The sequence below is a fragment of the Cydia amplana genome, chromosome 4 (genome assembly GCF_948474715.1).
Source record: "Cydia amplana chromosome 4, ilCydAmpl1.1, whole genome shotgun sequence".
In the NCBI taxonomy this organism is placed as follows: domain Eukaryota; kingdom Metazoa; phylum Arthropoda; class Insecta; order Lepidoptera; family Tortricidae; genus Cydia; species Cydia amplana.
Genome location: NC_086072.1, coordinates 8,783,077 through 8,797,616, shown reverse-complemented (window position 1 = coordinate 8,797,616; position 14,540 = coordinate 8,783,077). Strand labels below are relative to the sequence as shown.

Below are 14,540 nucleotides of genomic sequence, written 5' to 3'. Positions count from 1 at the left end.
TTATACAAAGGAATCATCTGTGATTATTTTAACTCTACCCTAGGGATCGTTTTATACATACCTATGTATAAAATGATCCTTTACTAAACCTTTAGAAAACATAACATTATTTAAATATATAAAAAAAAAACACGAGAAATAAGTATGCAGTTACTTAGTTAAGTAAATGGACTATTCATAAAGACCTAAATCTTGTGTTTTGGTCTCCAACTGTGAACACAGTGAAGTTTCTCCCTTAAGGGGATCATTATACCCACATCTCCCCTACTGTTTCAAATGGGTCGAACGAAATTTTAAGTTATTAGCAAGAGTATGGGTATTTGGTGCACTTGTAACATGACATATGCAACAGTGTGTACACAGTACAACATATATTATGAAGAAATGGTACACTGCACAACTCTACAACTGTGCATTGCTCGCACAGAACATATTAAAGAGGTTAGAATGGCTATCGCGCGCAGTTGGTATCGGAACCGGTGTCGCCGCTCGTTCCTCTCCACATTTACTGACACTCGCGCAACGGTAGTAAAAAACTTGTGTGCGTGGTGAATGGATACGCCTCCTTTAGACAGATTTGATGTCTGGCTTCTTAATCTGAAGGTTATTGTGGCGCAAAAGGCATGTTTACTTCGTTTTTCGGTCAGCGCGGGCGAGAGGCATGCGAGCGTTTGCTCAAAACCGGCGGCGACACGTACCCTGCTCGCATCGCCATTCTAACTTGTTCTGTGATTGCTCGCTACTTTTTCTTAGGAATCTGCAAATTTGTTAATTGTAGTTAGGGTTGCCAGATCGAAAGCCGCTATTATCGGGAAAAAATATCAATTTTTCGGGATTTAGGGCCTTAAGTCGGGAAAAAAAAAAACCTATCAATTAAATTAATTGTATTAAAAACAACGATATTTTACATTATTGGCACTACGTCAGCTGCTCTGCCCACTCTCGCTACGCGCGCCCCGCGCGCGCGCTGTCGGGCTCGACGCGGGTCGCTTGCTCGCTCGACAACAGTTCGGAACTTGAAATTATTGTTTTATAACGTGAAGCTGTTTTTCGGGACAATTTTCACTTCGTCGGGAATCGGGAACACATGCTAAAAATCGGGAGAATCCCGCCGAATCCCGACCATCTGGCAACCCTAATTGTAGTAGTAGTAGCCGCACTAGCCGTAGCAATAGAATGCCGTTGAAGTCCAGCTATTTCTGTATAACCGGTACTCCGATAAGTCGAACGGAACATATCTACATCCGAACTGGTGACGCAGATGATAGCATGCGCCATATGTACCCATAATGGGTAATTAAAACTGGACATCAGATAAAAACACATGATTCTCGACATGTTTGCGAATACTTACCTACATATGAAAACTTGGTCCAGATTTCAGATAGACAGACCAATTTAAGATAACTAGCGACCCGCCCCGGGTTAACAAATTATACATAAACCTTCCTCTTGAATCACTCTATTTATTAAAAAAAAAACCGCATCAAAATCCGTTGCGTAGTTTTAAAGATCTAAGCATACAGACAGACAGACAGTCAGACAGACAGATAGCGGGAAGCGACTTTGTTTTATACTATGTAGTGATAGTGATAAAATGCAACCGTAGAGTAACTAAACTTAAGGAGTTTAGCGCGCATCTTTTTTTGCGACGGACGGTACAGTGGCAGAGGTTTTCAAAAATATATTTTGATGATACCTTTTCGTTTTATGAATAATGTAGAACTTTTTTTGGAAAATTGTATTTTCATCAACAAATCAAGCATTTGCATTAAAAAAGGCGCCATTGTCATTTGATGATGTGCAACTGCTGATGGAGACTTGAACGGAATTCCTCAATGATTTTTAGTAGTTTAATTTACAAATCCAGCATTATGGTCAAATGGAACAACTGATGAACACCAGAATGGCACATACCACACACCTCTTCGACAAATATTTTGTATCATAAGTAATTGGTTGGGCAACGCTTGGACATGGCATGAGCAGATGTGAATTGTGACTTACCGCTTTGACCTATTAAAGATCGCACGTGTTCTTGGCGTCATCGTTTACCGGTGACCCACCGGATCAGAGGGCCTACCGCGAACCACGTTCGACATGTTGCCTCCCTGTCACACGCTGTTACGCACGAATTTACAAGTGCGATAGAGAGGCAACACAGGGTATATCGGGCGGAACATGTCGGAACTACGCGGGGTGTAGATGATAAGATACGCGGAGCGTGCCGCGGTTGCACGCGTAATTGCTTTACGTGACTCTGCTTTCTCGCCCACTTCGTTATGCTGTTAGGTACGCTTTTGGACATCGTCTTAAATGCAATGGAGCATCATATATAAAATATGATCTTTAGAAACGTGATTCATTTTAGTTCCATTGAAGTGCGTAGGGAAAAGGTGTGTCTAAAGTGTAACAATGTGACTATAAAGATCTTATTTTTAGGAATAAGTTGAAATCCCATGAAAACTTTACTTTTCAAGATACTGATACTAATTTAAATTATTGACTATTTAAACTAGTGGCTCTGTGAGCTGTAGACCTCGCGATAAGCTTAGAATGTCAGGTAGCTATGCATTAGTAGGTATATGGCTATGATTAAATATTTTCACCACACCATCTATCTGGTAAAGGCTGTCTTGTTTGTACAAATACTGATAGCAAAGTTGCATTTTATTCACATGTGAGGCAATGTGATTTTAAATGATAAATATTTAATAACATTAATGTGGATTTGATTTTGTTTGATATCTTATAGTTAATATTTTCTTCGGGTTGGTGTGAAGAAAAATGTTGTGTTTCACTCGGAGGCAAATTTTGTTTACTTAGCCCTCGTGCTTTGAAACCCTCGCAACGCTCAAGATTCCATTTTTCGAACCAATCGCTACGCTCATGGTTAAATTTTGGAACCTTTCGCTGCTCGGTTATCAATGTCGGAGGCAGATCGTAAAATCGGCCATATCGAGATATTCCTAGGCATACCATGAAACGCCGCCATTTCATGATCTGACTAGTGACTACCAGCCATATCGTTCAAACATCAACGTTTGACGATTTGCCTAGCGACGTTTAGGCATATCAAATAAGTAGGGTGTGATATTCCTAGGCATATCATGAAACGCCGGCATTTAATGATCTGCCTAGCGCGACCATCAGCCATATCGTGAAAACTCAAGGGGTGATATTCCTAGGCAGATCATGAAACGCCGGCATTTCATGATCTGCCTAGCGACAACCAGCCATATCGTGCAAACCTTAATGGGCGATATTCCTAGGCAGATCATGAAACGCCGGCATTTCATGATCTGCCTAGCGACGACCAGGTATATCGTGCAAACCTCAAGGGGTGATATTCCTAGGCAGATCATGAAACGCCGGCATTTCATGATCTGCCTAGCGACGACCAGCCATATCGTGCAAACCTCAAGGGGTGATATTCCTAGGCAGATCATGAAACGCCGGCATTTCATGATCTGCCTAGCGCGACCACCAGCCATATCGTGCAAACCTCAATGGGTGATATTCCTAGGCAGATCATGAAACGCCGGCATTTCATGATCTGCCTAGCGATGACCAGCCATATCGTGCAAACCTCAAGGGGTGATATTCCTAGGCAGATCATGAAACGCCGGCATTTCATGATCTGCCTAGCGACGACCAGCCATATCGTGCAAACCTTAAGGGGTGATATTTCTAGGCAGATCATGAAACGCCGGCATTTCATGATCTGCCTAGCGCGACCACCAGCCATATCGTGCAAACCTCAATGGGTGATATTCCTAGGCAGATCATGAAAGGCCGGCATTTCATGATCTGCCTAGCGACCACCAGCCATATCGTGCAAACCTCAAGGGGTGATATTCCTAGGCAGATCATGAAACGCCGGCATTTCATGATCTGCCTAGCGACCACCAGCCATATCGTGCAAACCTCAAGGGGTGATATTCCTAGGCAGATCATGAAACGCCGGCATTTCATGATCTGCCTAGCGCGACCACCAGCCATATCGTGCAAACCTCAATGGGTGATATTCCTAGGCAGATTATGAAACGCCGGCATTTCATGATCTGCCTAGCGACGACCAGCCATATCGTGCAAACCTCAAGGGGTGATATTCCTAGGCAGATCATGAAACGCCGGCATTTCATGATCTGCCTAGCGACGACCAGCCATATCGTGCAAACCTCAATGGGTGATATTCCTAGGCAGATCATGAAACGCCGGCATTTCATGATCTGCCTAGCGCGACCATCAGCCATATCGTGCAAACCACAATGGGTGATATTCCTAGGCAGATCATGAAACGCCGGCATTTCATGATCTGCCTAGCGACCGCCAGCCATATCGAGCAAACCTCAAGGCTCAAAAGGAACGTAAACTTGTATTAAAAGGTTCGATCTGGCAACACTGGACTCGGACGCAGCGCCATATAGAATGCAGCGCCACCAGTGGCAAAAAATGCAATTATTTTACGATGCGATCGGTATGAATGAAGCTAGGAATTAGGAATTCGACGAATACATTGCTCCCATCGATCTGCCGAATCTTTTATAAGACAGATCGTGATATGCCTGAGTTAATTTTAGTCAGATCATGAAATGGCGGTGTTTCATGATATGCCTAGGAATATCTCATCAATTATTTTACGATGCGCCCGGTATGAAGCTAGGAATATCAACGAATACATTGGTCTGACCGATCTGCCGCCTCTTTTATAAGGCAGATCGTGATACGCCTGGGTTAATTTTAGTCAAAACATGAAATGGCGGCGTTTCATGATATGCCTAGGAATATCTCGATATGCCCGATTTTACGATCTGCCGCCGACATCAATATTAGCACGAGTGGTTAAACAACAACTTAGCCCCCTTGTAAAACAAATAATGATTTATATAGACTGTCACAGTTAATGATAATTGCAGCGAGGAAAATACCTATATCATTAAATTGAAATTATTGCAAAAACCGCATGCATTGGATGCGATGTCGATTGTCGTTCGCATAAAATTGCAGATAGCCGTAAATAGAAAACGAAAGTGACTAACAAAGTTTCGATTCACGTCAGTTTTTGTCGATCATCTCGTGTGAAACCTGCGCACTGGTTTTATGTTGATATTATTTATGTGTTTAACAGTACTAAGACTTTATTCTAGCACAGTTAAAGTTTAATTTTCAATTAATAAAATAACTGACGGCCGGTATTTGCACCTTTGATTTATTTAATTTCAATTAAGTTTTATACCAAAAATATGGGACTAAAAAGAGTGACGCTAGCCTATTAGACGAATTGAAGACCTATACCAGTAGGTCATTAGTCAGATAATGTAAACATTAAATCGACATTTCTGTTTCAGATACACGTACTCTTTCACCATCTTTAATTCTCGCTGGCATTCGAAAACAAGAATAAGACAATCTAAAAGTCATCGTTAAACGTATTTAACCATCTAACATTATCTGAATGATCTTTTAATTCGGCTTCAACAGTTTCAAATTGCCAACGTGTCCAGCGATTTTTAAACGTCAACTTTGTAATTAATAATTGAGTAGTTAGTCAGAAATGTAATGAAAATTTAGTGCAGCTTTCACTGTAAGTACGAAGACGTTGATCAACGAGCATAAATCAGACAATAATCTCTAGGCTTTATATCCATGTCGGAACAACCCGACCAGTATAAATTTGACCTACGACCAAGAATGTCTGTTACAAAACTTAAAATCAACTTATACTAGGACGGGCCTAGACAATAAAGACAAGGTGTTTTAAAAATAAAATAGCTGCTCCTTTAGTCAACGACTGATGTCTATGAATCTATATATATCTGTCAGAATCATTAGAGATTTTAGCTATAGGTACGTACGTAGATAGTAATAGGCAACCCGCAGGCCTAGACCAACAGCAATTTAATAGGATTTTAAGTAGTAGGTATGTAGCTCTACTCAAAGAGTCGCATAGATTGGTCTACTAGACCAGTCAATACAATACAGACATTATAATTGATTATTTGAAAACAATTATCTGATAATGCTCAACTCATCAATCAGTTAAATAATTGGTTCCGTTATCGAAAGTTATCTACATGATGCGTGTGAATGTGAATTGAATACCTACTCGTTAAAATTGTTTAAAATTAATTACTGTGAATTGTAATGCACTTAACATGAATGATGATGAGAAAAAAACACTTACAGCTTTATTAGAATTTATAAAAAAATCGGAAAACTACAATTTTTTTGTAGCATAATAATGAAAACTGAAAGCATAATAATGTGATAAATAATGTACGTACAATTTATGTAGGTAAAATGATAAGTGTATTTTAATCAATATGACAGTACCTACCTAACACCAATCTAGATAAAGATCATAATTCCAAATTTGAAGCAAATCGCTTAGCAAAATCAATACATAAAAAAATTACAGTTCAAGGAACCACACAATAAGGGACTGTCATAAGAGGGGCTCACAAAAAATACAGACTCCATTAAATGCAAGGGCCGATTTTCTATCCACTCACTGCTTTTGGCAACTGTAGTTGCCAGCTGTCACCCTTGTATAAGGTCATTGACTATATGTAACTACAAATACATAGGCCTATTTTGTATTAGATTATATTGAAAAATTATAAGAATGCACAAAACACGCACAAAAGAAACATCAAACAGGTAGTCATCAAAGCCGCAGAGAAGCCCGTGTTGCGGTGGCCGCACTCTGAGATATCTGAGTATACTATTATCAATATTATCATGTACTACTTATGGTTATGATTTTGGTTGGGCGCTGGCCCACATTGGTCGCCTTTCTTGCCGAAGCGCCTAATTGAGCACGCCGGCACCTGCTATCGAGTCTATTATTATAATATCGCCGCAGATTAGAAGAAAATAGAAAATGCCCGAGGGCCCGCTTTCTTGCAGTAACTGGTGCTACAGCCTAGTTACACTTCCAACCACCTGGGTAGAGCCACAAAAAATACAAACAGACAATCCTCATCGTATTAAAGTCTCTTGATTCGGATGCCTAATGACTAATAATTTTGCGCAAACGTTACGCTTACGCGTCTCCGTTACGGCGTGGATGTCGGTTCGTTTTTGCACCGCACGTGCATATTATTCAATTACTAAATAATCTAGAAAGTTAGACATTAATCATGCGTTACTAACGAATGGTTAATGGCAGTAATCGTTATCATTTCTGGTTAATATAATTATTTATGGTAAAATTGGTAGCTTGTTGTAATGTCATATCGTGTAAGAGCATGTGTGTTCACGTTGGTTGTCTCATATCAAGAGATGAGACTTTCTAACTAGCGATCGAGTGTCTGGGGTGAAATCGGCACGCCTCGCGACAACATTATAGTCGCGCTGTACAAGGACTGCTAGCACTCATGGGAAAATGCTTTCCCCAAAACCTGATTGCTGGCAGTTTACAAAAACTTGACTGCTGGTGAAGGCAAAGAGGAATTGCTTACCTGCAACAGCGAGAGATCTTTGGGTTGTAATTGTAAATCTGCGATAAATGAGAGATTAATCATAAATCTTAAATTAATTCATTTACACGTATTTATGAAAATAGGTATTTAAATTGCCGACGTAAGAAAGCTAAAGCAAAAAAAATACCTATCTTATACCTAAACGAGCGATTCTTGTATGTATGTTATGTAATTCTTGTATATATTTCGGGGATCTCGGAAACGGCTCTAACGATTTCGATGAAATTTGCTATACGGGGGTTTTCCGGGGCAAAAATCGATCTAGCTGGGTCTTATCTCTGAGAAAACGCGCATTTTTGAGTTTTTATGTCTCCCAGAGATTTATTCATTATAGTATTTGCAACATGCCCAATGTACCTACGTTTTCACACCCTTCCTATAATAGCTAAGGTCAGTTCTAGGATAAGTATTGAAAAACATTATGAATAAGGTACAGGTTTTCATCCGAATTACGGTATGTAACGTAAAAACACGGCGACACTCATTGTCTCGATCAGTATTTATTTATGTTAAAAACGCCGCCACGTAGGTAATGAAGTAATAAAGTGTCATCAACGCAAAGCCTAAAATTGCACGTAAACAACCCGTATAACATATCAAATCGTGGCGTGTGTGGCACGAAATGTCCTGACTTTATATCAAGTCAATGGTGGCGAAAAGGTTTAAAGGAATTAAATCATAAATCATAAATCATTTATTTTTCGTGATAAACTAGTTAAACATACAAAAGACACTATAACACTTATTAAGGCCTATGAACGCTTATAATTGTTGGCGATCGATGATGTATCTTCTATACTGTCCAAGTACCTTTAATGCCATTGATAGCGTAGGTATGCGTGACATTTTTGTATATACAAATGGAGGTCAAAAGGTTAACTGGACATCTATTCCCACAATAATAGTAATTAATAATAAACGATACGTTTGGAATTGTATGCAAGCGTGTTTTAGATTGTATGCACTCCCTTGCACTAGAGCGTAACCAAATTTACAAATGCGACACTCTCAAAATTATTTAATTACCTAATTGTTTCTGTATTACTACATAATTTAGCGTCTTTATTAGGGTATGAAAATAATAACAATTATTAACATAATAAGCAATTGGTCCAGTGCCTATTATTATTATATTATACAAACTCGCCCACGCAACCCCGTGAGCCTATCATGCAAATAATTGCGACCTTGCACAAGGTGAAGGCCGCTGGCGCAACGGGAGCGGCCGCACAGAGAAACATGCAGGCAGTGCATCCGGCGGGCTGCACTCGGTCAGTGGGTCACCCCACCCTCGTGGTGGCGGTGGGAGTTGGAGGGGCTAGCGGGCGGGCTCCAGTCGATGCCGGCATGGTAGCGCGCGCGCTCCGCTAGCGCCCCCGGCGACATGTGCGCCATAGGCTAGTGCTTCTCTTGAACGTGTTCCGTTGGTTACAGGCGCTGAACGCCCCTGGACTGAGACTATGAAGAGGACCCGGTTACTGCTCGCTATCGCGACGCTCCTATTACAGGTTAGTGTTATGTTTTTTTTTTACATTTAATCGCTAAATGGTGTTTTTTGAAAGTTTTCAATTTCTTTTAAACAAAATTAGTTTGTCAACGACTTAAAAAATTTAATTCAATAATAATTGTGGTAAAAAATTACTGACCTAATTGTATAAAAATACGCAAATAAAGCTCTAATTGACTAATTGTCTATTTCGTGGAGTAGAATTTTAACTTAACTTTTCTCTTGCTCCAGATTTTTATATTTTTATCAATGCAGATTAAAGATAAATCGAATTTGTGAAAAATCAAAAGTTTATTTTGCCATGTATCCAAACATACATCTCTATATGTGTATGTATAAATGAATAAAGTTGTTTTCAATTTTAGAAACCTACTCGTTAATCTCCATAATAACGGAAGACCCGCTTTCAATAAATCATAATTAGCAAAAACTTTATTTAGTATGTATACGATTTTCTAAAAAGCTCAGTGAGCAATGTCCAGAGGCCATCAAGCGGTCTATCAGAGCACGCTCCTGCGTATACCGTTCAGTCCAATATGTTCGCGGGATAATGGAGCAACATAACCGTCCACTAACGTTTCTTCACACTTGAAACTGCGCCGGTATCATTCCTGATTGCGATTTTGTAGGAAAACTCCTCCGTTGTTAGATTTAGAAAATTATGAACACGATGTTTGTGGTAATGGTAATGTAACACTAAAATCTGTAGTTGATCAGTTCAAGGTGTGTTTGGATATCTTGGAGCAGTTTCTCTCTTTCTCTTTCTACGATAGTTCTTTTATTTTTGATAGTAACAAAACAAAATATCTTGCATATTATGATAATAATTGTCGTACTTATGATAACTGAATTTTGTGCCATTGAAATAATTCTTAAGTCAAAGGAACATTATGCAAATAGTTAAAAACAAAAAACTACCTAGTCAATCCTAGGTATGTCAGTTAAAAAGTGAATTAGTTAGTGGATTATGCTACGGAAAACTGTTCGGATGTGTTCATTTAGTTTCAATAGCAATATCATTAAGTTTCGATGCCGTTTATAAAATATTGGTGCTAGATTGTTCGTTACGTTACTTTAAAAAACCAAGTGTCTGACTGATCGTAGACGGTCTATTACTGTTAGCACTTCTGGTGGTTCTCATTGCACTTAGCGCGGCGTGTGCGCAGATCGAGTATTCCGATTGCCCAACGACGGTTGGAAACCTCGAGGTTCATACTATAACCTATGAATCATGTAGAGCGAACTTATACCGGTGGTAAGAATTGCTTGCACTCGCCAGGCGGTTGCAATACCAGGCACGTTCTAGGCATGCTTGCATTATTCAGCTTTTTCTGTTCGCGTTCTCAACAAGTGGGCTAATGATTCCGTTAGCACATCCACAAAACGACGGACCATTGGATACTAACTGCATAGCCCGTAGTTTATCAGTGCTGGATGGAATCAACCTGTGAAAACTGTATTACGTTTTAAAAGAAATTAATTGATCGAACTGATACGGTATTAGAACTGCCCTCAAAATAGAATTAATAAAATCTTTAAAACTATGTGAAAACTATGAAACCAAAAATAATTTAGAATTGTACTTAATCATTTATCAACTCATTTTCATTTGAGCTAAGTCGTGCTTGTAAAAGTCCGAAAAACGTACATAATACATGTTGTATTTATTTCGGAACATCCCGGGTTTATCAATGATAAAACCTATTACTTATAGATAATAGAAACTCGTCTTAAAGGAAACATCACACGGAATAACCGCTATCTCGCAACACGCGGTTTTGGATAGTAAACGGTATAGTACAATATATTTGCATAAGACCGCTTCCCGCGCTCGCTGAAAAGCATTGAGTCGTTCACCGCCAAAACGTATTTTACATTGATCACTTTCACTAGTTTCGCAGCTTTGTACGTAAATGACGTAACCCGTCGTGCGGGCGATTTCATTTTTGACTGCAGTCCATTATAATACGGGTTGGCAAGTGATGTTGTTAGCCGATCGTAATAGCAACAGATAACTATTACGTCTTACCGGCGTCGTGATCGGGTCATCAAGCGATTCGCTTCAGTCGACAACAAGTTCATTTTCAGTATTTTTTAATCGATTTTTTATATCGTGCGTCTACGGCTAAAGTAAAAAAACGGTTATAGGAAATGAAAATCTCTTCTTTATTTGTGTGTTATTTCTCCAGGTCTATAAATAACTATTATTCGCTAATATCTTAAGCTCGCTTATCTTTTCTGAAAGTTGAAACTAAGTAAATACATAAAATTGTCAATAACAGAACATTTGCAACTTCGCAATAGAAAGCAATTTGTCATAGAAAGTGCAAACGGATGATCACTTTCGTTTGTCGGTGTATTTCAGCAATCCATAATATCACAATAGCCTATTAGGTGCTTTGATTTATCTACTGGCCGTACAAAAGATGCTGCATTATGCGGTAGGTAGTTTGTTTTATATTCATCTGTGAAATTGATTGTGATACATTGGTCATGCACTCAAAATGCATAACAATTGGAGATATACTAGATAATAGAGCTCTCTATTAATCAATCATGTTTAAAAACCAATTGTAACAAACATGTGCATGTCTGCTTCGCAAGTGACCGATTGTCGTTATCTATCTATCTATCTAATACCTTTAAACGAGCAATTCTTGTTTATTTATTTATTTATTTATATATATTTCGGGGATCTCGGAAACGGCTCTAACGATTTCGATGAAATTTGGTATATAGGGGTTTTCGGGGGCGAAAAATCGATCTAGCTAGGTCTTATCTCTGGGAAAACGCGCATTTCCGAGTTATTATATTCACCCAGATATTGTCTTTTGTATGAGGGCTGGAAGCGCGCGAGGAAGATATTCACTTCGGTTAAAATGTCGTTTAAAATTAATAATTTTACATGGAATACCTATTCGAAAGTTGAGGCAAATTACCATACAAAACCAATAAACTTGTGTCATAATAAAGAAACTTGACGAAGTACCTAATCAGCGCACAGAATTAGGAATTAGAATGTAATTTTATTGAAACAAACGCTAATAACTAAGTTCATCGCTTCGGTATCAATCAAAATAATTGTAGCTTCTGTTTATAATTGTTTTACATCAAAATATTATTATTTATCAATTTTGATAACACGGAAAAATTCCAAAATTGGGTGAAGTAGACACAGTAGTAATAATACATATCAATTGCACATATATACACTCATGGACAAAATTAGAGGAATGCAAAAAAATATGATTAATTAAGTAGGTACGATAAATTTTCATGCAAGATTTGGTTCAGTTTTTTTAAATATTCTAATAGAGACTTCAACATTTAAGTAATCCTGTATTTAGTATCAAAATGCGACCTTTGTAAAAATGACAATATGAATATATTTGTCCTTTTTTATTGTGAGACCGTGTACCACATTATTACAATCTATAAATTGTAAATACAGATGTCAATCACAATGAAAAAATCAACGATGACCAACTCTGGCCAACGTGGGACATCCGTATAATTTACAATTTATAGATTCAAAATTAATATGTTGCAAGTGTCACAAGCAACGTCAAATCCCAATTGAAGTACCTCTCAAACGAATGCTTTCACGCCGCGGGCCGCAGGGAAAGTACTCACGACCGGCCCTACGAGGGTTCAAGTTCATGTTCACGCGCAGTATGCGCACAGTCAAGATAATATGCGGTTACAAATCTCAATTACCACGATAACTCTGGCGTACTTTTACGACCAGTTTTCGGCAACGAAATACCTTCTATCGTTGCATCAATCTTACCAATTAAGCACCTAATACAATCATGTAAAATATTTTCATCGCTCGTTTAGTTTTGATTTTATGATTTTAATTACTAACTACGATGTACGTAATTTATGAGTAGGAACACTTTAATTTAGATGGAAAGCGCTTTGCCTCGCGGCGTAAGGCCTTTAACGAGTATATATGTACATTGCATTCGCGAGGCGGTCTGTTTAATTGTATATCTTTAAACGATAAAGTACCTACTGAATATCTTTCAACCAGAACCCGATAGAACGGGATCTTTGAATCAACGAATTCACTAGAAAAAATCCTCAAGATTGTGCATTAAATTTTTGACAACCGTATTGTGATCTAATAAAGCGCTACGATTTTTCAAAATCTCCGCTGGTTGAACCTACAGCACCTGCAAATTGCTCAGTACATTTTTACCACTATTACAAGTATTGTTTTGAATATTCCGATTCAAAGCGTTCTCAAACTTTTCTTACAACATGTCTTTGCATTGTGTGTCACAATAAAATAGCAATCCGAACGCACGATCACGCATTAACCTAAGTCGAAGCGGGTATTTAAAAGAATCAGCATGCCATCGCATCTCATAGTGTCGTACGCACCTGAAACACACTTCCCACGTCCTCTGCTCGGGAAATTAGATGTATTACGCGAACAATGTTAGCCATGCGGGTCGACGAGTAGTGGGAACGATTAAAAAGTAGCTATAGCATTACCTACATCTAGTAATGGGACATAATAACTTTCAGTTCGTGTAAATGGGCCATAGGCTAAAATTTAGAGAGGTAGTTTGACATTTCTCAGCAGACAGGAGCTTAGCCATCATACTTTACAATCAGATACTTTAAGTTTCGCGGACAGGCGAAGGGCATTTTATTTATTTACGGTGTCGTTTTCATGTTCTCAACCCTGCAATATATTTGTTGTAATAATGAATAGAAAAACCTGGAAATTTTAATATTTTTTTCGTTACGATCCGAGCGACTTTTTCTGGATAATTAGGTTTTTAACGGTTCATGAATCATGAACGAAATATAAAAAAAAATCGGTGTCAACTCCGTTAAAATCGATTTGACGTATCGATTCATTTTATCGGTGTCAAGCAAAAATGCGCGAAGTTATGTTGGTATCCAACTGTTATGGCATCGACCTTGTTGGAGTCGCAAACGGCTGTGAACACAAACAAAATCCGGTCCTATGATTTTGAGAAAATCTCGTTTGTTTGAGCAACTTTCTTACTACGTACAAATATTTGTGGTAAGAATATTGATGTATGCTGTTGCATAACTTCAATGTATAAAATGTTGTACTTACTACACTATACTATTTTTTATCTGATAACACTTCTCACTCTAGAAGACAAGTATAAACATGTAACTTATTAGCAGTGACAATATTAGAAAAAGGTGCGACAAATCAACAATAAAAGTTTTTGCTTCAATAGGCACTAATCATATATGTACAGTTGACTCTCGTTAATTCGAAACTCAAATGACTTTTAAAATACATATTACGAATTATCGAAAGTTGAAATATCAAATGGTTCGAAATTTTTGAGAAAAAAAATATGAAAGTTCGAATTATTGAGTAGGTAGGTTCAAATACTAATTAACTGAAACTTTTTTACTATACCTATACATACAGAAAAGGTTAGTTTCGGAAGAAGTCTGAAACATGTGTTTACTTCAATGCACATTGCTGAGACTGATCTGAAAATTATTTTGCAACATCACTTGTCTTCCCACCTACCTCCACTTTT

The 14,540-nt window shown here is 38.3% G+C and overlaps 1 protein-coding gene across 2 annotated transcripts in view; it reads left to right on the top strand.

Annotated features, from left to right (window-relative positions):
- The window catches only part of LOC134663184 (cuticlin-4), a 63,299-nt gene that overhangs the window by 44,743 nt on the left and 4,016 nt on the right, over positions 1–14,540 (top strand). For both annotated transcript variants that reach the window (XM_063519559.1, XM_063519560.1), the window contains exon 3: positions 8,922–8,995. In XM_063519559.1, coding sequence (XP_063375629.1) covers positions 8,948–8,995 — 48 coding nt within the window. In that variant the 5' untranslated portion in view covers positions 8,922–8,947. The remainder of the gene's footprint in view (positions 1–8,921; positions 8,996–14,540) is intronic.